Here is a 21,397-nt window from a genome sequence, read left to right as displayed (position 1 = left end):
TCATGAAACTGGCAAGAAAGCCAACATCACTGTCAGTCACGGGGACTTGAGGCTGGCTTGGGAGTCTTGAGGCAGAGTCCCAGAGGTGAAAAGTGTTCCTCCAGCGTCTAAAAATGAAGCCACGTTCTCTAAGCATGAGGAAAACTAGGGTCAGACAGACTCTGGCAGTATGATCTTGTAGTGTTTTTATTTTTATTGTTTCTTTTTTTCTTAGTTACTTATAATTACATTTCTTTTGTTATGTGTATATGTACAGATGTGCACATGAGCATGCCATGGTGTGTGCACATAAGAAGACAACTTGTAAGAATGGGTTCTCCCATTGCATCATGTGGGTCTCAGGGACAGGACTCAGGATATCAGGCTTCACAGCAAGCGCCTTAGCCCACTGAACCATTTTGCCCTACCCAGGGTATTTATGTGAACTATTTTTCCTGTTGAAGTGAATATACATAGACATATAAACACATAAGCATGCATGTACATACATACACACACACACATATACATATATATATACATATATATATATATATATATATATATCAGCTCAAGGAAGGAAGCTCACCATTCCAAGGTATAATCCATCATAGCAGGAAAGTAGAGGCATGAAGTAAAGGCTTGAAGCAATGCTGCATCTGCAATCAGGAATAGATCATAGTCAGGAATACGCTGAATGATCATGCTCATTCAGCTTCCACCTTTTGACACAGTCTAGCACCCCAGCCCAGGGTGCTGGACAGATTCCTTAACTTAACCAACCAAATAATCTGGTCACAGGCATGCCCAGAGGCTAGCTTAATCTAAACAACCTCTTAACCATGTGCCTGAAGGCGAGTCTCCTAGGTGACTCCAGAATTCCTCCCTGGATTCCATCCAGCAGATTCACATCAGAAGTTGCCAGAAGAGAACCTAAGTGCTCTGTTGGCCCTGAGCAGCTCTCTGCAGAGTAAGCCACAGCGGGAGAGAAGAGGAGGTCAGAAGGTCATGGAGATGCTGTTAGGAAGTCCCACTCAGTAAACTGAGGCTTGGGTCAGACCTCTATTGAGAACTCAGAAAGTACAGTGACGTTAAATCAAAGTTGCCTTGTTTGTCTTTGCCAAAATGACCTATTAAATATAAAGTTTTCTTTTGTAGTTGAATAAGCTAAGGGTTTAGAGATACATGAAATTCCTAAACCCATACTTCTATTCTTCTATTGACAGAGACATTTGGCAATATAGAGGGGAAAAATTTAAAAACAAACAAACAAACAAAAATCACTAGTTAAACACACTCATGGGATTGGTGGAGAATGCCTGTAATTCCAGTTGGGATGACAAGCTTAAGGCCTGCCTGGCCTGTATTAGTTCAAGAGCATTCTGGGTAATTTAGTGAGGTCAGCCTGGGTCAGAATAAAAATAAAACAGTTATTGGAATAACTCAATAGTTGAGACTTGCCTAACACAAATAAGGCCCTGGGTTTGACTCCCTAAAACCAAAAAACAAAGCAACCAAGAAATACCTAAGCATTGTCTAGGGGTTTAAACATACAGCTAGAAAACTGGTGTCTCCTGAGGAGATGGCTCGGTAGCTGAAGCTTGGAGTGTAAGCATGAGGAGCTGAGTTCAGATCCCCAGTTTATAAATGTCAGGTACACTCTTGTAACCCCAGCACTTGGGAGACCAACAGGCTAATCCCACGTGTTCGTTGGCCAGTCAGTCCCGATACAACAGTAAATGTTGAGTTCAATAAAGGTACCCTGTCTCAAAAATATGAAAGGAGGGAAGCTATGTAAGAAAAGTTCCTGGCTTCAGCCTCTGACCTCCACAGGTACAGATAAGAGAGCACAGCCACATGTGCACATGCACATAAAGCAAATCTCTGGCCTCCATATCTGTATGCACAGGTGTGAGCATACTCAGACACAAAGGTACATGCTTATGTATACACTACACACAAAAAAGAAAGGAAGGAAGGGAGAGAGAAAGACAGTGTATGTCAGTGTCCCAAGGTCCATGTGCTGGAAATCCACGAATACAGAACTAAACAAAGGGGCCTGGGGAGATGGCTCAGCCTGACAGAAAGCGTAAGAACCTGCGTTTGGGTTCTCAGGGTTATGGGGAACCCTCCGGAGATGATCATTCAAGGGACAGTTCATAGCCAGCTGAGGGTCTTTATTCTAACAGCTGCCACTCCACTTGGGTATTCAGGAACTAAGTGTAGTCCTGAGTGTCTGGAACACAGGGTTTTTGAAGACAAAAGACTACATCCTGGCATCTCACTTATCAGCCCCAGGGGGCACTTCACAGAGACAAGAGGTTTAACAGAAGCTAAGAGAAGGTAGTTGGGAAATCTTGACCTCAACTTCCTAAAATAGAATTGGACCATTTTTCCACAGGTTCTCAACTAAGGAAATCAAATTCTATTAAACCTAAAATGGCCTCAGCAAGAACACGAAATGGAAGACCTTGTGCTTCTTCTTGCTCTGTCTCATCAGAACCCATGTTTTATTTATTTTTTATTTAAAAAACAAGGGCTGGGGATTTAGCTCAGTGGTAGAGCGCTTACCTAGGAAGCGCAAGGCCCTGGGTTCGGTCCCCAGCTCCGAAAAAAAGAACAAAAAAAAAAAAAAACAAAAAAAAACAAAAAACAAAAAACAAAAAAAACCCTGCTTTTCACCTGTGCCCAGAGCTAACCCTAGTCCACAGGTCTCTGTACCCAGATCCTGTGGGGAGAGAGCTGGTCTACAAGTAGTGCTGACACACAGGCTTACGGAAGGGTCAAGCCACTGTCAGAGACAGCAAGACCAGCTAACACCAAAGATAAGCAGATGGCGAGAGGCAAGGGTAAAAACGTAAGCAACAAAACCGAGGTCACTTGTCATCATCAGAACCCAGTTCCCCCACCACACCAAGACCTGGATACCCCAATGCACAAGAAAAGCAAGCTCCTAACCCAAAACTTCCAGGAAATCCAGGACACAATAAGAAGATCAAACCTAAGGATACTGGTATAGAAGAGAGCGAAGATTCCCAACTTAAAGAGCCAATAAATATCTTCAACAAAATTATAGAAGAAAACTTCCCTAACCTAAAGAAAGAGATGCCCATAAAAATACAAGAAGCCTATAGAACTCCAAATAGATTGGACCAGAAAAGACATTTCTCCCACCACATAATAGTCAAAACACCAAATGCACAAAACAAAGAAAGAATATTAAAAGCAGTAAGGGGAAAAGGTCAAGTAACATATAAAGGCAGACCTATCAGAATTACACCAGACTTCTCAAGAGAGACTTATGAAAGCAAGAAGATCCTGAGCAAATGTCATACAGACCCCAAGAGAACACAAATGCCAGCCCAGGCTACTGTATCCAGCAAAAGTCTCAATTCATGACAAAACCATGGATACCCACTATATTTCCACAAATCCAGCCCTACAAAGGATAATAGATGAAAAATTCCATCACAAGTACGTAAAATACATCCTAGAAAAAGCAAGAAAGTAATCTCCTTTCAACTAAACCAAAAGAAGACAGCCACACAAACATAATTCCACTTCTAACAACAAAAATAACAGCAGTCATCACTGGTCCCTAATATCTCTCAACATCAATGGACTCAATTCCTCAATAAAAAGACATAGACTAATAGAGAGGATACGTAAACAGGACCCAGCATTTTGCTGCATACAGGAAACACACCTCAGTGACAATCATAGGCTACCTAAGAGTAAAAAAGCTGGGAAACAATTTTCCAAGCAAATGGTCCCAAGAAACAAGCTGGAGTAGCCATTCTAATATTGAATAAAATCAACGTTCAACCAAAAGTTATCAAAAAAGATAAGGAAGAACACTTCATATTCATCAAAGGAGAAATTCTTCAAGATAAACTCCCAATTCTGAATATCTATGCTCCAAGTGCAAGGGCACCTACATTCATAAAAGAAACCTTACTAAAGCTCAAAGCACACATTTGCACCTCACACAATAATAGTGAGAGACTTTAATACCTCACTTTCATCAATGGACAGATCATGGAAACAGAAATTAAACAGAGACACAGTGAAACTAATGGAAGTTATGAACCAAATGGATTTAACAGATATCTATAGAATATTCATCCTATAACAAAGTAATATACCTTCCTCTCAGCACCTCGTGGTACCTTCTCCAAAACTGACCATATAATCAGTCACAAAATAGGCCTCAACAGATACAGGAAGATTGAAATAATCCCATGCATCCTATCAGATCACCACAGACTAAGGCTGGTCTTCAATAACAACAAAAATGACAGAAAGCCCACATATACATGGAAGCTGAACAATGCTCTACTCAATGATAACTTGATCAAGGAAGAAATAAGGAAATTAAGGACCTTTTAAAATTCAACGAAAATGAAGGTGCAACATACCCAAACTTATGGGACACAATGAAAGCAGCACTAAGAAGAAAACACATAGCTCTGAGTGTCTCCAAAAAGAAACTGGAGAGAGCATATACTAGCAGCTTGACAGCACACCTAAAAGCTCTAGAACAAAAAGAAGCAAATACACCCAAGAGGAGTAGACAGCAGGAAATAATCAAACTCAGGGCTGAAATCAACCAAGTAGAAACAAAAAGAACTACACAAAAAATCAACAAAACCAGGAGCTGGTTCTTTGAGAAAATCAAAAGATAGATAAACCCTTAGCCAGACTCACCAGAGGGCACAGAGAAAGTATCTAAATTAACAAAATCAGAAATGAAAAGAGAGACATAACAGAAACTGAGGAAATTCAAAAAATCATCAGATCCTACTACAAAAGCCTATACTCAACAAAACTGGAAAATCAGGAGGAAATGGACAATTTCTTAGACCAATATCAAGTACCAAAGTTAGATCAGGATCACATAAACAATCTAAACATTCCTATAACTCCCAAAGAAATAGAAGCAGTTGTTAAAAGTCTTCCAACTGAAAATTGTCCGTTTTAGGGCAGAATTATATCAGATCTTCATAGAAGACCTAATACCAATACTCCCCCAAACTATTCCATGAAATAGAAACAGAAGGAACACTACCCAATTCCTTCTATGAAGACACAATTACACTTATACCTAAACTACACAAAGATCCAACAAAGAAAGAGAACTGCAGATCATTTACACTTATGAAAGTCAATGCAAAATTATTCAGTAAAATCCTCGCAAACCAAATCCAAGAACACATCAAAACAATCATCCATCATGATCAAGTAAGGCTTCATCCCAGGGATGCAGGGATGGTTCGATATATGGAAATCCATAAATATAATCCACTATATAAACAAACTCAAAGAAAAAAACTACATGATCATTTCATTAGATGCTGAGAAAGCATTTGACAAAATTCATCACCCCTTTATGGTAAAAGTCTTAGAAAGATCAGGAATTCAAGGCCCATACCTAAACATAGTAAAAGCCAACATCAAATGGAAAGAAACTTGAAGCTATCCCACTAAAATCAGGGACTAGACAAGGCTACCCACTCTCTCCCTTCTTGTTCAATATAATTCTTGAAGTTCTAGCCAGAGCAATCAGACAACAAAAGGAGATCAAAGGGATACAGATTGGAAAAGAAGAAGTCAAAATATCACTATTTGCAGATGATATGATAGTATACTTAAGTGACTGCCAAAATTCTGCTAAAGAACTTACAAACCTGATAAACAACTTCAGCAAAGTGGCTGGATATAAAATTAACTCAACAAATCAGTAGCCTTCCTCTACTCAAAGGATAAACAGGCTGAAAAAGAAATTAGGGAAATGACACCCTTCACAATAGTCACAAATAACATAAAGTACCTCGGTGTGTCTCTAACCAAGCAAGTGAAAGATCTGTATGACAGGAACTTCAAGTCTCTGAAGAAAGAAATTGAAGAAGATCTCAGAAGATGGAAAGATCTCCCATGCTCATGGATTGGCAGGATTAATATTGTAAAAATGGTCATCTTGCCAAAAGCAATCTAGAGATTGAATGCAATCCCCATCAAAATTCCAACTCAATTCTTCATAGAGTTAGAAAAAGCAATTTGCAAATTCATTTGGAATAACAACAAAAACAAGACATGATAGCAAAAACTATTCTCAACAATAAAAGAACTTCTGGGGGAATCACCATCCCTGACCTCAAGCTGTATTACAGAGCAATAGTGATAAAAACTGTATGGTATTGGTACAGAGACAGGCAGGTAGATCAATGGAATAGAATTGAAGACCCAGAAATGAATCCACATACCTATGGTCACTTGATCTTTGACAAAGGATTTTTTTCCAATGAAAAAAAATGATAGCATTTTCAACAAATGGTGCTGCTTCAACTGGAGGTCAGCATGTAGAAGAATGTAAATGGATCCATTCTTATCACCTTGTACAAACATCAAGTCCAAGTGGACCAAGGACATCCACATAAAACCAGATACACTGAAATTAACAGAAGAAAAAGTATGGAAGAGACTTGAACACATCAGCACTGGAGAAATTTTCCTGAACAGAACACCAATGGCTTATGCTCTAAGATCAAGAATCAACAAATGGGACTTCATAAAATTACAAAGCTTCTGTAAGGCAAAAGACACTGTCAATAGGACAAAAACCTCAGCCAACAGACTAGGAAAAGATCTTTACCAATCCTACATCTGATAGAAGGCTAATATCTAATATATACAAAGAAGTCAAGAAGTTAGACTCCAGAGAATCAAATAACCCTATTAAAAATGGGATACAGAGCTAAACAAAGAATTCTCAACTGAGGAATATTGAGTGTCTGAGAAGAACCTAAAGAAATGTTCAACATCCTTATTCATTAGGGAAATGCAATTCAAAAACCTTGAGATTCCACCTCACACCAGTCAGAATGACTAAGGTCATAAACTCAGGTGACAGCAGATGCGGGCAAAGATGTGGAGAAAAGGAGCACTCCTCTATTCTTGGTGGGACTGCAAGCTGGTACAACCACTCTAGAAATCAGTCTGGCAGTTCCTCAGAAAATTGGAAATCTACCTAAGAACTCAGCTGTACCATTCCTGGGCATATACCCAAAAGATGCTCCAACCTACAACAAAGACACATGCTCCACTATGTTCATAGCAGCCATACCTATAATAGCCAGAAGCTGGAAAGAACCCAGATGTCCTTCAACAGAGGAATGGATACAGAAAATGTGATATATTTACACAATGGAGTACTACTCAGCTATTAAAAACAATGACTTCATGAAATTCTTAGGCAAATGGATGGTACTAGAAAATATCATCCTGAGTGAGGTAACCCAATCACAAAAGAACACACATGGTATGTACTCACTGATATGTGGATATTAGCCCAAACACTTGAATTACCCAAGATAAAATCCACAGACCACATGAAGCTCAAGAAAAAAGAAAACCAAAGTGCAGATGCTTCAGTCCTTCTTAGTAGGGAGAAGAAAAATATTCATAGAAGGAAATATGGAGACAAAGTTTGGAGCAGATCTGCCCCACCTGAGGATCCAGCCCACATACAGCCCCAAACCCAGACAATATTATTGCTGATGCCAAGAAGTACATGCTGACAGGAGCCTGATATAGCTGTCTCCTGAAAGTCTCTGCCAGAGCCTGACAAAGACAGAGGCAGATGCTCATAGCCAACCATTGGACTGAGAATGGGGTCCCCAGTGGAGGAATTAGAGAAAGGATTGAAGGAGCTGAAGGGGCTTGCAACCCCATAAGAACAACAATACCAACCAACCAGAGCTCCCAGGGACTAAATCACCACCCAAAAATTACACATGGACAGACCCATGGCTCCAGCTTCATATGTAGCAGAGGATGGCCTTGTTGGACATTAATAGGAAGGGAAGCCTTTGGTCCTCCCAGAGGCTCTATGCCCCAGTGTAGAGGAATGTCAGGGCAGGAGGCAGGAAGGGCTGGGGCTTGTGTGGGAGCACCCTTATAGAAGCAGGGAAGGGGGGATGGGATAGGGGGTTTAGGGATAGGAAACTGGGAAAGGGGATAGCATTTGAAATGTTAATAAAATATATCCAATTAAAAAATTAAATTAAAAAAAAAAGGCAGACATGGCCACATGTACCTGAACTGAAGTTCACTGGCAGCCAGTTTAGCCAAATGTATGAGCTCCAGGGTCATTGAAAGATCCAGAAAAGAAAAGAAAAGAAAAGGAAAGAAGAGAAGAGAAGAGAAGAGAAGAGAAGAGAAAGGAAAGAGGAAAGAAGAGAAGAGAAGGAAATAAAAAATTATGAGGAAAGACCCTCCCAATGTCTATCTCCAAGCTCTGTAAGCAACTGTTCACATGCACACATACATATACCTACACTGACAAGTTCATGCAACACATACAAAAAACAGAAAATAGAAAAATGAAACCCTCATGAATGAAACCTTCCAGCATCTCAAAAGCCTGACTCACTGTGCACCCGTACAGGCTAAAGTTAGTTCTTTCAGTTTTGTGCACTGAAAACCTCTTTATAACAATGTAACCAGGAGGCCTATCTTTATAAAGCCTAAACATTCTTTGAACTGAGAATGCAATTTAGGAAATAAGGTGGGAGTAGGGGGCGGAGCTGGAGAGATGGCTCGGGGTTAAGAACACTGATTGTTCTTCCGGAGCTCCCGAGTTCAATTCCCAGCAACCACAAGGTGGCTCACAACCATCTGTAATGGGATCTGATTCCCTCTTCTGGTGTGTCTGAAGACAGCTACAGTGTACTCACATACATGAAATAAATAAATGAATCAATCTGAAAGGGTCTTAAGGGGAATTGGTATAGGAAATTGGTTACATTGATTACAGAGAACCAAACCACCTGCAAAGGCTTCCTTCACGCGAGCCAGAGGAAGACGACCCAACTGTTCACCTTGGAGAACCCACAGGAGGGCCTGGCTTCACAGAGGCACTCCTGTGGTGCTGGATCAGAAAGTAGGGTGTCAGATTCTGGAGCCCCCACCATAAAAAGGGCTGCCCCTGACTCCATGAAAGGCTCCCTTCCAGACAGGCGGGAAAATGTTAAGTTAAATCAGGAAGTGGCCTTTCCCCAGCTCTGCCCATTTCTCTGTTTTTCTTTGTAATCTGATTGCCCCTTTCCTCTCAGGCCCAGTCTCCAAATAAGTCTAGCAACACCTGTGGGAGCCACAGCCCATTTCGTTTGGCATGGGGATAATGGCGGAGGACTGAATCCTTTGAAGACAAAGTGACCCAGAGCCGGATAGCTGCTGACCTCCATGAAAGCATCCAAGGTCAACACTATGCCTGCCTGTTAAGTCTCCAGCCAAGTGCTGATTTGTTTAGCTAATCTTTCTCTTCATTCTGACATCCAATGGGCTCTTGTGGGAATGATTTAAGCCTACACAACCAGTTTCCTCCTTCAAGCCCAAAAACGTACAATCCTGAAAGAGACAAGGAGAATCTTGTGGAGGAGGGGGGCATACCGCTGTGTCCCCTCCCCATTCTTTGCATATCTTCCTCATGAGCCAGCAACATACCAGAGAGGTCTCCAACTTCACTGAACTGCAAACAAGCGAACTAGGATGCCACTTTCAAGGCCACCCTGACCTGTGGATACTTTCCAGCATCTAAAAAGCCTGACTCACTGAGCATTGTTTTGTTATGGAATCAGCCATCGCCGTGCCAGGTGAACACAGAAATAGAACAGAAATTGCCCTTTCGCTTCTCTCAGTTCCAGTCCTCACAACCGTGTAGACACACAGGTCTACAGACTTCCTCCCTCTCCCCTCATTTGCCTAACTCATCATTCGTTCGTTTGCTCAATAACCACTGATCATCTAGGACGCGCTAAGCACTAAAGACACAACAGAGAATAGAACCAGCCTTGTTTCAACTCCCATAGAACTTCTCCCTTAGTCTAGAGGAGCCCACGAACAATAATTAAAGCCCACCGTTTGTCCAACGGTGCCGGCACTTGCTATGGGCTTATTAAGTAACAAAGTCGCTGTTTCCCCAAGGTTGGAGCTTTGAAGGTTTTAAAGCAGAGAATCTCATGGGGGAGGTACTACGGGGTCCCCTCTCCATCCTTGCATGTCTTCCTTAAGAGCCCGCCGCACGCCAGAGAGGTCTCCGCCTTCCCTGAACTGCGACAAGCAAAGGCAGCTGTTGTGAGGGTGAGCCTTGCAGCCAAGATCTAAGTGAGAGTGCGAGCCCGGCAGATACCTTAGGCATGGGGAGTGCACAGTCATAACAATGACCCAGGAACAAAGGGTCAAAAGGAATAGCTGAGTGCAAAGGTCCTGGGGCTAGACCTCACAGTCTAGGATCAGTAAGAAGCCTGTCGTAGCTGGGGTGCCAAGCTAGCAGGAGAGAAACGGCACAAGCTCGGGCTTTGAGGTGAGGAGCTGAGAGTGTAGGGGAGCCTGGGCATTAACTGGACTCAGAAGCGAAGCAAGAACTGTACCATAACACGGGTAACTTACTGTTCCCACCTGTTGGAAACCAAATGGAGTGTAGGGAAAATAAAGGGGGAGGGGCAGGAAAGCCAGTTCCAACAATGCAGGCAGGAGACCACCAGGGCAGTGGGAAGCTGGATTTTCAATACTTTGGAGGTATACTAGGATTCTTCCCTAACTCTGGCAAGTAAAGGTCTGATCTTCATAGTTGAGGGTCTATGGGACTGGAGTGATGAGGAGCTCAGTTACCAAGGCTTTGGTTAACGGCCCTCATTGATTCTCCAAGGATTCTATATGGTAGGGCTAAATATAATCAAAAAGGAAAAAAAAAGAGCAATCCTAATCATGGTAGGAAGGCTCTCATCAGCGCACTGTGCTCCTGAGAGCAGTCCCTGCACCAAGACTTACAGACAGCATCTGAGTACAAGGCTCCCCAAGGCACCGATCCTCTAATGGGGAAGTGGTGACTCAGGAAGGTTTTAAAACAGAGCTCACGTCGCAAGACTACTCCGTGGTCAAGATGGGATTTCAACACAGCTTTACTCATGCACTCAATGGATGCTTATTGGGTATCTAGTACAATGGCACTCAACAGAGTGTCTGCTTGGGGTAAATGTAGCTGACTTCTCATTCAACGAATATTTATGAGCATCTACTAAACATTGGCTAGAGAGATGGTTGAGTGGTTAAGAACGTTTGCTGCTCTTACAGAGGCTTTAGCTGTCAGCACCCAGGTTGATTGGCTCCTAACCACCTACAACTCCAGATCCAGGGGATCTGATGCCCTCTTCTGGCCTCCATGGGCACTTGCATTCATGTGACTATCTCTGTCTCTCTGTCTCTCTGTCTCTCTGTCTCTCTGTCTCTCTGTCTCTCTGTCTCTCTCTCTCTCTCTCTCTCTCTCTCTCTCTCACACACACACACACACACACACACACACCAAACAAATGCTGACACAAAAAGTAAACAAGAAGCGTAAAACTCCTCAAGCAGAAATAAACACAACAACAAAGGAGAAAAGCTAAGCTGCAGAGTGCCACGTTCTTAAGTGGGTCCGTCAGGGATGCTTTCTGCTAGGGTCACGTGTAAACGCAGAGCAAGGCCGTGTGCCATGACACACGATGGCACATTGTGAGAGAGCCTTGCTGCCAGAGGGAACAGCTGGAGTGAAAATCAATGATGGATCAAGCTTGGGACATCAGAAAAAGTAAGACTCAGCACGGCAGGGGAGGAGGAAGTGAAGGAGAGGACAGACTCAGAGGGGTGACCATGGGTGACGACAACAAAGAAACCAAGGAGAAGGCATTATCACAACCCAAGACAGAAATGACAGTGACTCAGCCCGGGTAAGAAGAGGCAGCCAGAGTGAAAAAGAATGTTAAGAATGTGCCGTGGACATTGAGATTTGGAGACTTTTTTTTTTTTTTAATGTGAAATGGAGGGAAGATAAGGTTTTATTGTTTGGTTGGTTCTTGTTGCTGTTGTTGTAATTGTTGTGGTTTGGTTTGGTTTTTACCAAAGGAAACATGGAATATATGTCCATGGCTCATACCTGTGATTCCAGCCTTAGGAGATGGAGTCAGGACAATTAGGAGTTTGAGGCTAGCCTGAGCTACAAAGTAAGACCCTGTCTCATCCAAAAAAACAAAAAACAAAAAACCAATAATATGAATTTAGAAGAAAGAAAACCAAAATACTAAATTTTGGATGTTGGGTAAGTGGTTCATATACTAATCGTGATCTCAGAAGAGAGAGTTACTGAAACCAAAATTGAATCCATGTGTACATGATACTTACACTCTGAGTTTACAAAAGAACACTTGTGGAAGGAAAAGAGCAAGTATGGATGGCCCTAGCCTTGTGGAAAAAAGACAGGCACCCTGTTTTCAACGGCAGGGAAGTTGGACAGGAAACTGGCTCTCCTGGCCTCCAGGCCTAGGTCAGAACCTTAAGAGTTTAAGGACAGAAGTTTTTTTAGTGAGCAGTTCCAGTGATTCTAATGTACTGCTGAGTTTGTAAAAAGATTAATACTTTCTGCTGCACCTCAGGGTCAGAGTCTAATGAAGTATTTTTAATTGCTTCATCTACTAATTGTTGGTAATGAGTGGAGTTTACGAGATGGCGATTTTGAATGAAGAGTCAGAAACAAAGCGAGAGTTAGGAAACCATGGCCAATGCTACATTTGGCACTCTGTAAAAAAAAAAAGAATTCGACGTTTGCTAAATCTTAGATTGAATGTTTTAAACACAAAGAAACACTATGTTCTAATTCCCATTTTTTTGTGTGTGATTTTAGGAACATTCCTAGGGATTTTTAATTTTTAAAAGTTCTTCGAGAGTTTCATACAATGTATTTGATTATATTCCTCCTTTTCCCCAATTTCTTCCAGACCCAACCCTTCCCTACCCACCCAACTTCATGTCTTTTTTTTGGAGGGGTGGGGGGCAAAACCATCAAGACCAATTTGTGCTGCCCAAAAGTAGAGTTGTAATCTTCCACTGGAGCAAGGTCAACTAACCAGGGACTCCGCTCTTACATAAAAAACTGTCTCTTCTGCCAGCTGCTAACAGTTGCTGGTAGCATCAAGACTAGGGGTGTGATTTTTGTGACTAACTTGTATCTCTCTCTACCCTGGGATTTGGACCGGCATGGGCTGGCACAGGATTTCTTACATGCAACTGCTGTTTTGAATTCACATAACCAGCTGCCCCGCTGTTTCTAGAAGACGCAATTGCCTTAGAGTAATCTATACCTAATGCTCTTCTAATCTTTCCAGTCCCCTTCCATAGCGATCCCTAAGCTTTGGCAGAAGAAACAACTGCAGTGTTGCGGTAAAAGTTAAAAGACGAACGTTTGCTATCAGATCCTGCAAGCCGGATCTGCTCACTCTGGCGGCTACTCTCCCTCGAGGTCTGCAAGCCGCCCAGTCCCAGCTGTCTTCCTTTTGCCACCCTCTCTGAGCGGTCCCCTAGGCGGTAGTTATCACGCCTGGCACACACACATATCTCGTTCTGTGGGCCCTGCATGTTCTCACTCTACTCGGGCAACAGAACCAGATCCACATGCTCCAACTGCCTCTCAGCTATTTCTCTCACACACTGTCCTCTTTAGCTCAGTAGAATCAAAGTTCCAGAAATTTGTAATTTAGCAATTAGACTTACATGTTGAATTCTCAATCCACAATTCATCTACGCAGTAAATTCACTGCGATAAAGATATAAATTGCCCACTTAGACAAGTTAAAATTGATCTAGTTCCCCTAAATCTAAACCATCCCCCTCCATAGACTCCAACTTGATCCCCCTCCCTCCTCCTCCTCCCCTCTCCTTCCTAGACTTTTCCCCCCTGCCTACCCTTCCTTCTCATCCAATCATAGGCTTCGCCTTATCCTGGACCCGCTTTACTGCATGACATCATCCTATACTGCAGTATGTATGCTCCATCTGGAGCTGACTATTCTATGATCTCTTATTCTCTGCCCCCATCTAAGTTGTCGGTCTTTGTGCTAATCAATATGTATTACATTTGAAGCTTCTCAGACGAGGGTTGAGAGATGCATTGGTCTATGAATATAACAATAAGTATTAGGATTTGGTTTAAAATCATGCCCACTAAACAGAATAATAGCCGTAGGTTCTTTACCAACCCCTATAACTCATGTGTAGCCATCGATTCTTAGCGTAATGATGGTGCCAAGTATAAAACCATTTTCAGCTTGTGCAACAGAACTTAAGTCCAACCGGAAAGTGGTTGGTTACTTCCAGGATGTTGAGGCCACTACTGTACCAGGGAGCGTGTCTTGTCAGACCAATCATTACTGTAGCTCTCAGGAGTCATACATGGGGATGAGTGATGCTAATTTTCTCCTCCAGTGACATGCATAGCACTAATGTTATGAAAGCTAGACAGTAGGGATGAAGTGTCCAGGTCGGCACCAGCTGGATTTTTCTGTTCTAGGACTCAAGCATGCAGTGTCTCTGGAAATAGGGCCTTAGCATCGAGGTCCAGAGGGTAGCCAATGGCATCAAGAATAGCTTGTAATGTTTGGGGCTTTATGAGACCTGCCTGGTCGCCAAAAATTGTAACCCACTCCTACACATGTGTTAGTCTCTGGTATCTGTTATGGGCCCTGCTGCCCCATTACATGGTGTGTGTGTGTGTGTGTGTGTGTGTGTGTGTGTGTGTGTGTGTGTACTTGGAAGTTTCTACAGTAGATTTCTGTATGAGTGTTCCTGAGGGATTTTAGTGTTATTCATCCTCCCCATTCTCTTCGCTGCCTTCTGCTCCCCTGTCCCAATTTAAACCTTCCTGTGGTGTTTCTCATTTGTTTGTGATTTTAGTCAAAGAAGAGCGATATTTTAAAAAATATTTTGATCCCTTTTATTTTGTGGCATCACATGAGCAGGTGCAGTAGCTGTAGCTGCTTTTCGTGTGCCTCTGAAACAAGGGAGAAGATGACAAATGGTGAAAGCCAGTGGTGAGGAGCAGAGTTATCTAGGGAGGTGCTAACTGGGGCCGTTCTTCAAGGAGCTCTGATAGTCTTAAAGGAACCACATGACATTGGGTTGAACAATACCATGGTTGTGATGTGGAAATCAACAAAGAGACTTTAAAAGCCACAGACTGATAAAACCAAAAAACAGACAGACAGACAGACAGATAGACGGACAGACAGACAAGTGATACCAAGAAGAAGCCCTGCAGCTGGCTGTGCACTTCTATCGAGTACATACTGCAAAGGCCATAGATTTAGAGGCTGGGAATTCCACTTACCTCACCCAAGGAAAGAAGATCTGAGTCAACGCTACATAAATGCAGTGTCCAAGCACTGTTGGCGTAGGCAACTGTTGCCTTTGACTTACTGACAACACCATGAGTGGAAGGGACCGAAACGGTAGTCAGCCCAACATCAAACCCATAACGGCAAGAGGAGGAACGCCTAAACTTGCCGTCTCAGCTTCCATCGAAGAAAAAAATCCAGTTTGTTAAGCAAATGAAAATTGGCCAGGAAGGAATTTGGAAAGAAGGCATGAGCCATTAATCAAGGGCAGTCTCAGACCAGTTAGCACTGAAAGAATGGAAATTATGGTCAAGGAATGAGGACTCGATTCTAGTAACTGGAATTTCCAGATGCATGGGAAATATGCACTTCAAAGGACTTCACAAACAGTAACTTTCAGCAGAGGCTCCTGGCAGAGTCCTGCATCCTACCATCTCTATAGCATGAGACTTGGGACAGCAGGCCTGGGACCAAGGCCACCAGAAGCTACACCCAAGGACTATGTGTTCTAAAGCAGTATTGTGCTCTTACTGCAGAGGCCCCTTCCCTCAGTACCACCGTGTTGATTAAGGGAGTGCTACACCAGTGCCTCAGATATGCTTCTCGTCAAACCACAATTGCAGGGGCGACTCACTGCCTGTGACGTGAACCTGTCATCAAGACTGAAGCTGGAAATGTTGAGTTAGACAACAGTAAGATGGGCCTGGACATCCACTCAAGCAAGGAAATTCAACCTCAAACCAACTCTCTCACGGCTCCTCCAGGCTGGTGTTGACGTTCTGTCTGGCGGCGTGTAAAGGTCATTCTGTGTTTCTACACATCAACTCTTAAATACAATACCTTCCAAAGCTATGATCACCTCTACCATTATTATTTTACAGACCACGAAACTAGTGTTCAATGAAGTGCAGTCACTCATCCAAGACCACATGATTGAGGATAGAAGAGTTTGAACTCAGGTCACCTGACTCCTAAGTCTTCGGCTGCTCTAAGTTGTTGGACTTCCAGTAGCTGCCTGCCCAGTCTCTTTTATGAAGACAGACAAAGACGGAATGATATAAAACAGCTACATTGGCCTTCTGCTTAAAAATGGCCTTCTTGCCTGAACAGGTGCCTTCTTGCAATGAAACGCTCCAAGAAGATGTCTTTTTATTTTTCTTGATGAGTCCATCCACGTGCATAATGAAGTCAGGCTACTTTCAGCCCCCTTACCTTCTCACGCTCCCCCCTTTTTTCTGCTGAAACCCAGGTTTCTTCTCAACTGCCTTTGTATACCCAGCATGAGAATTTAATGCAGCTAAAGTAGAGAGTATAAACTCTGAAGATGTGACCTCGAAGGGGCCAGTTAAGGAAGGCTCTTAGCACTTTCTGTACCAAAAGTGAAATCAGTCCGTCTTCCTTCCAGAGCCAGCTGGACGGTGGGCTTGGACTCCAGATGCTCCCATCACAAGGCATAGATAGAAGAGCATCAACTCTGACTCTACTTGAAAGGACGGTGTAGCATCAAAAGAATAAAGGGAAGACACCACATTCCCCTACAGGAGGCAAAGCCACTTTGGAATCTTTCTGACCCAGAGAACAGTTTTCTACCACTCTATTCCTGTATTCTAGGGAAGGGTCAGGGGAGTCCACTCCATTACCCAGAGCCAACCTTGCTCCAGCTTCCAGGAACATGGGGCATAGCTGTGGCTGATTCCTCTGTCAGCAGGAAGCCAGCTTACCACCCACACACTATTATTGGAGCAGGCTAGGACTTGGCGTCTGGCTGGCACAGCTGCCAGACAACACCTTGCCAGTGGCTGCAGGTGCTGGCTGCTGCCCTGGCACTCTCGGCAGTACAAGAGAGTGCAAGAAAATAGACCAGGAACATATTTTCAGTGTAAGTCTCGCTGTGGCGCTGTGTGGGAGAGTCGGGATACAATACGTTACAAGCTTAATTTAGTCAGAAAATATTGGGTGTTAAGGGAGGGCTTTCACGTGCTTATTCATGGCTAATAGAACCCCTGTCAGAAACGACGCTGCACGTCTGAAATTCAGCCCTTTTGGAGCTAGAGACAGGAAGATCAAGAGTTCTAGGCCAACCTGGGCTATGTAGCAACTCAGAGGCAGCTTGGGCACATTGGACTTCTGACATGAATGTGTCTGAAGAAAAACAAAGAGAGAAAACGAGAAAGGGAGAGATCATTCATCAAAGAGAGACACTCCACACTCTAGGACACCAAACCAATCTAGAACCAACAGAAGTGTTTTCAATGACTGTAAAGATTATAAAAGATCACCCAAGTCATTGAAAAGCTTTTAGCTGTTGGGGGCAGAAAGGATTATCTGTAAACACCCAGATGAGAAGCATCTGCCCCCTGTTGGGACTTCACAGTATTGCACTGAGCCCTGAGTGCAGAGGGAGAGGGGAGAGATTCAGTGACAGGAATCTACACAGAATATACTTGGAGTCTTTTAATCTCCCTGGGATGAGAAAACCTTATTGGAAAACAACTACTTTTAAAAGAACGTGATTTATAAACACTGGCTCTCAGTGGAGGAGAAGGAGATGGAAAACTGTCTTCCAGCTCAGAAAACAGAAACAGAAGATGGAAGTCAAGTTGCATGTAAGAAAATGCCCTTGAACCAAAACCTCAAGCGTTCACAATTACTTTCCAGGAGCCATCCGTTTGGGCAGGAAGGCTACTGCCACCAATGTGTCCTGAAATGTCAGGTGGGTTTGAGATTCTCCACCCACAGAGAAGCTATCAGTGCTTCTAGACCCAGTGCTGCCAATGCCCAGAGACAGCAGTGCGATCCAGAGGAAGGGGTGCGAGGCCCTCTGGGAAAGAATGAACCATGCTTTCTCCGGAAAATAAATACCAGAGAGGTGTTATAAGGTGATTTCACCCAGCTGCTCACAACGCACACAGAACGCTAAGCAGCCAATTAGCTAATAGGCACACTGTACATTAAATTATTCAACTCCCCAGCCAGCTGCTAAGCCCATAGATAGCATTAAAGGATAAGGACATCTGTCCCATGCCCTCAAGATGCGTTATTATCCGTGGAGAATCTTAAGAAATATACGCAAATTAGGCTAAGGAGATATCGTTCTTGTAAATGGCTTGCTGCCCAGCATAAAGACCTGAGTTCTATCATAGGACCAACATTTAAAAAAAAAAAAGGTATAGGAATGTGTTCTGGGAAGGTAGAGATGGGACATCCCCGGGCCATGATGACCTGATTGCTCAACCTGAGTGGTGACATCCCAGTGATAGGCCCTGCCTCATAGCAAACATCACCCACCAAAAGGTGGAAAGAGTCTTGTGTGTATGTGTGTGTGTGTGTGTGTGTGTGTGTGTGTGTGTACACATATATACATACATATTTCCTCACACAGTAAAAATCATGTTAGTGGGACCGCTAACCACTGACCTCATACAGATAGATCTTCTAAGTCACATTGACAGGACTGCTAACCTCTGACCTCACACAGCCATTCTTCCCCTTCAGGTTCATGCTCAATGGTGGAAAGATGAAGTTTCAAGCCTGGTGAGCAGGGTGGGTTTGGTCATTTGCTCTGTGCTCCTCTTATTATTTAGAAACCAGAGTGGACTTGGTACAGCAATTTATTCCAAAAAAAAATGGACTCACCAGTCTTTAGAAGCTGTCTGTCTTATCTCCGGGCAACAAGTGTCACCCTGCATTTTAATGAGTTCTTACATCAACTGCTGAGTTCTAAACATATTAAGAAGCTTTGTTATTTTTTTTTAATCCTTCATCTCTTTGTCTATATAGTAACAAAATTCCATTTCAGTTGTACCTTTAAAAAAATAATCCAAGGTAAGATAATTTCACCAACCGGCTCCTCGTATGAATGAAAGCTCCTCTCCTCAGTGAAGCATCATGGACTTGCCAAGGTCTAGGCTGGGAGGTGCGTGGTGTTTTCAATCAGACTTCAAAGGTCAAGGGTAGGCGAGGACCTAAATTATTACATCTAAAAATTACCTTACGGCCTTCCGAAGAACCGAGTGCAATTCTCAAAATGGTATGCTGCCAAAAACACACTTCTGAGTCCGTGGTAGGGCCAGGTAATGGAAGGAGGGCCAGACCGTTTTTCACCCCACAGCCAGCGCAAGACAAAAGAGAGCGACCTGGGCACTGCCACACAGTCCCCATGTGTGCTTTGCAATGGCGTGTAGGCATCCCCACAAATAGACACCATCTCTGCTTTTTTATTACCCCTTCAAATCCCAAGCGTGTGGGTTTCAGTTCTTTTATTTTTTTAAAACCCTTCCTGTTCTTAATTGTTTTTTTATTCTCTTCGTTGATAATTACCCAATGGCTTCCTCTACCCCACCATACAGTATCTGGGCTGTTGGGATTATAATAACTCCTTCTCTTTCTCTGAACTATGGTCCGGTTGGGAAAATTAAGAAATACCCAACCAACTACAATATGACTGTGTTCCTGAGAGAGCCCAGCCACGTTCTCTAAATCAGTATCTGACCTAGGCCCTGTATCTAGGCCCTAGGCCTTTAGCAAGCCCTGACGGTGTTTCTGTGTCCACTGAAGTGTGCACAGCAGTTTATATAAGGGGGTGGAGGTGTTGCCAAGACAAAGAACCAGGGAACAGACATGTGGGAAGGAGAATTTCCCAACACAGAGGGCATGGAGCATTGGTAAGAGAAAAATTTCTGCAGCATGCTGTCAAAATTGAGGTCTCGAGTATGAAAAGGAATTACCCCAATTTGAGGAGTAAAAAGGTGAATGTTAGGTACAAAAAAGCATACCCCATGAAAAAGCAGTCCTTAAAAAATCCCTCGTGGCTCAGTGGTAGAGTGCTTGCCTAGCATAAACAAGACCCCCGGATTCAATCCCTAGTGCTAAAAAAACTTTAAGAAATAATGATAATAACTAAAGGAAGAATAGGTAAGAAATGAGAAAAAGAGAAAATAAAAGAAAGGAAATTTTTAAAATAAAATATACTCTCATGGAGAGAATCGTTGAGTGTGGGTGGGGCTTGGAGTACAGATGAGTGACGGGCAGGAGGCAGAGGGAAGGCTCCGACATTATCATGGATTTTGGAGAATACCTTGATGGCATTGACTCCTGAAGGACTTCAAGATGGCGCCCTCTCCCAATCACTGTTACTCTGGCCACTTTTGGGAGGACTTACAGGTTTTAGAAACACACTTTTGGTGGAGAGTCTTTTCCCATCATCTCTCCTAAGTCTCTTCTCTTTACACTTTTGCCTTCCAATTTGTCTACCTCCTGATATTTACAGTTAGAAAATATCACAATGATTAGCCACCTAGTAATATTGCCCTAGATTATCTCCCAACTATGCCATCAAAGTAGCATTATCAATGAATTAACTAAGGTCATCCCATCTTCTCCTGACTCCACTTTGTATCTGTTTAGACAATTCTCAGCCCCCTACCCCACAGTAGTCATGTCTGCCTTGCCAATGCATTTAGGAGTCCCATGATCCTGACCATGGTTTAGATGTATTAACCAAAATAATTGTTAATACAAACTTAAATTGAAATAACTAAAAAAAAAGTATACATCAAAATTAATTGCCATTTGTGTCCAATAAAATTAAACAAATGTTCTGCCTGAACGAATGCTGTAAGATTATTCTTCATCTCACCTGATGTGATTGCATTTTTCCTTTTCAGACACTGTACTCTGAGGGCATCAGAAAACTTTGAGGCATGAGCCTGCTCTCGGTCTCTGACCAAAATTAAAGGACTCATACTCTTAATTGGCTTAGTTAGCCTGCTGGTTTGTGTCTTTCTCTCATGCGTTTATTAAAGTCTACTTACTGTCTTGATTAAGAAATATCCTCGATGTCCTCATCCTCTGTCACATTTGCTGCCATCTTGTTTCTGACCTCTCAGAGCCTGGGATCTTTCTCAGCCCTTCCAGCACACTGAATGGGACCTGGCGTACCTCTTGCTGGGAACACTGACTCCAGAGTACTATTTTTAATCAAAGAAATACCAGGCATCAGCAGAAGGACATAGGAGAGACTGTATGAGAACAAGGCTTCTTTGTGAGCTTCCAACTTCTCAGGTTGTGTAATTATTGTTCCACAATAAAACACAGAAACACAGACCACCACAGTGACAGTGAGTGACATAACATCATTCCCATCCACAACAGTTATCTGAGTATGTTAGAGCAGCTCATCCTGAGATTTCACGAGTACTTATCAATCTTATCAA

At 42.9% G+C, this 21,397-nt stretch overlaps 1 protein-coding gene across 29 annotated transcripts in view; it reads right to left on the bottom strand.

Moving 5' to 3' along the window:
• LOC120096947 (uncharacterized) overlaps positions 1 to 21,397 on the bottom strand; it is a 101,313-nt gene that overhangs the window by 66,862 nt on the left and 13,054 nt on the right. For 11 of the 29 annotated variants that reach the window (XR_015638272.1, XR_015638264.1, XR_015638263.1 and 8 more), the window contains exon 2: positions 569 to 638. Coding sequence is in view for 3 of the 29 variants with exons in the window: in XM_087586850.1 (XP_087442976.1) it covers positions 569 to 638; positions 20,996 to 21,029 (104 nt within the window). In the remaining 26 variants the exon portion in view is untranslated. Of the gene's footprint in view, positions 1 to 568; positions 639 to 18,987; positions 19,148 to 20,995; positions 21,152 to 21,397 lie in introns of those variants that run through there. The other 18 variants (XR_015638265.1, XR_015638276.1, XR_015638277.1 and 15 more) reach the window with 8 other exon arrangements.

The sequence above is a fragment of the Rattus norvegicus genome, chromosome 15, assembly GCF_021556685.1.
Source record: "Rattus norvegicus strain SHRSP/BbbUtx chromosome 15, alternate assembly SHRSP_T2T, whole genome shotgun sequence".
NCBI lineage: Eukaryota > Metazoa > Chordata > Mammalia > Rodentia > Muridae > Rattus > Rattus norvegicus.
This window is presented reverse-complemented; position numbering and strand designations above follow the sequence as displayed.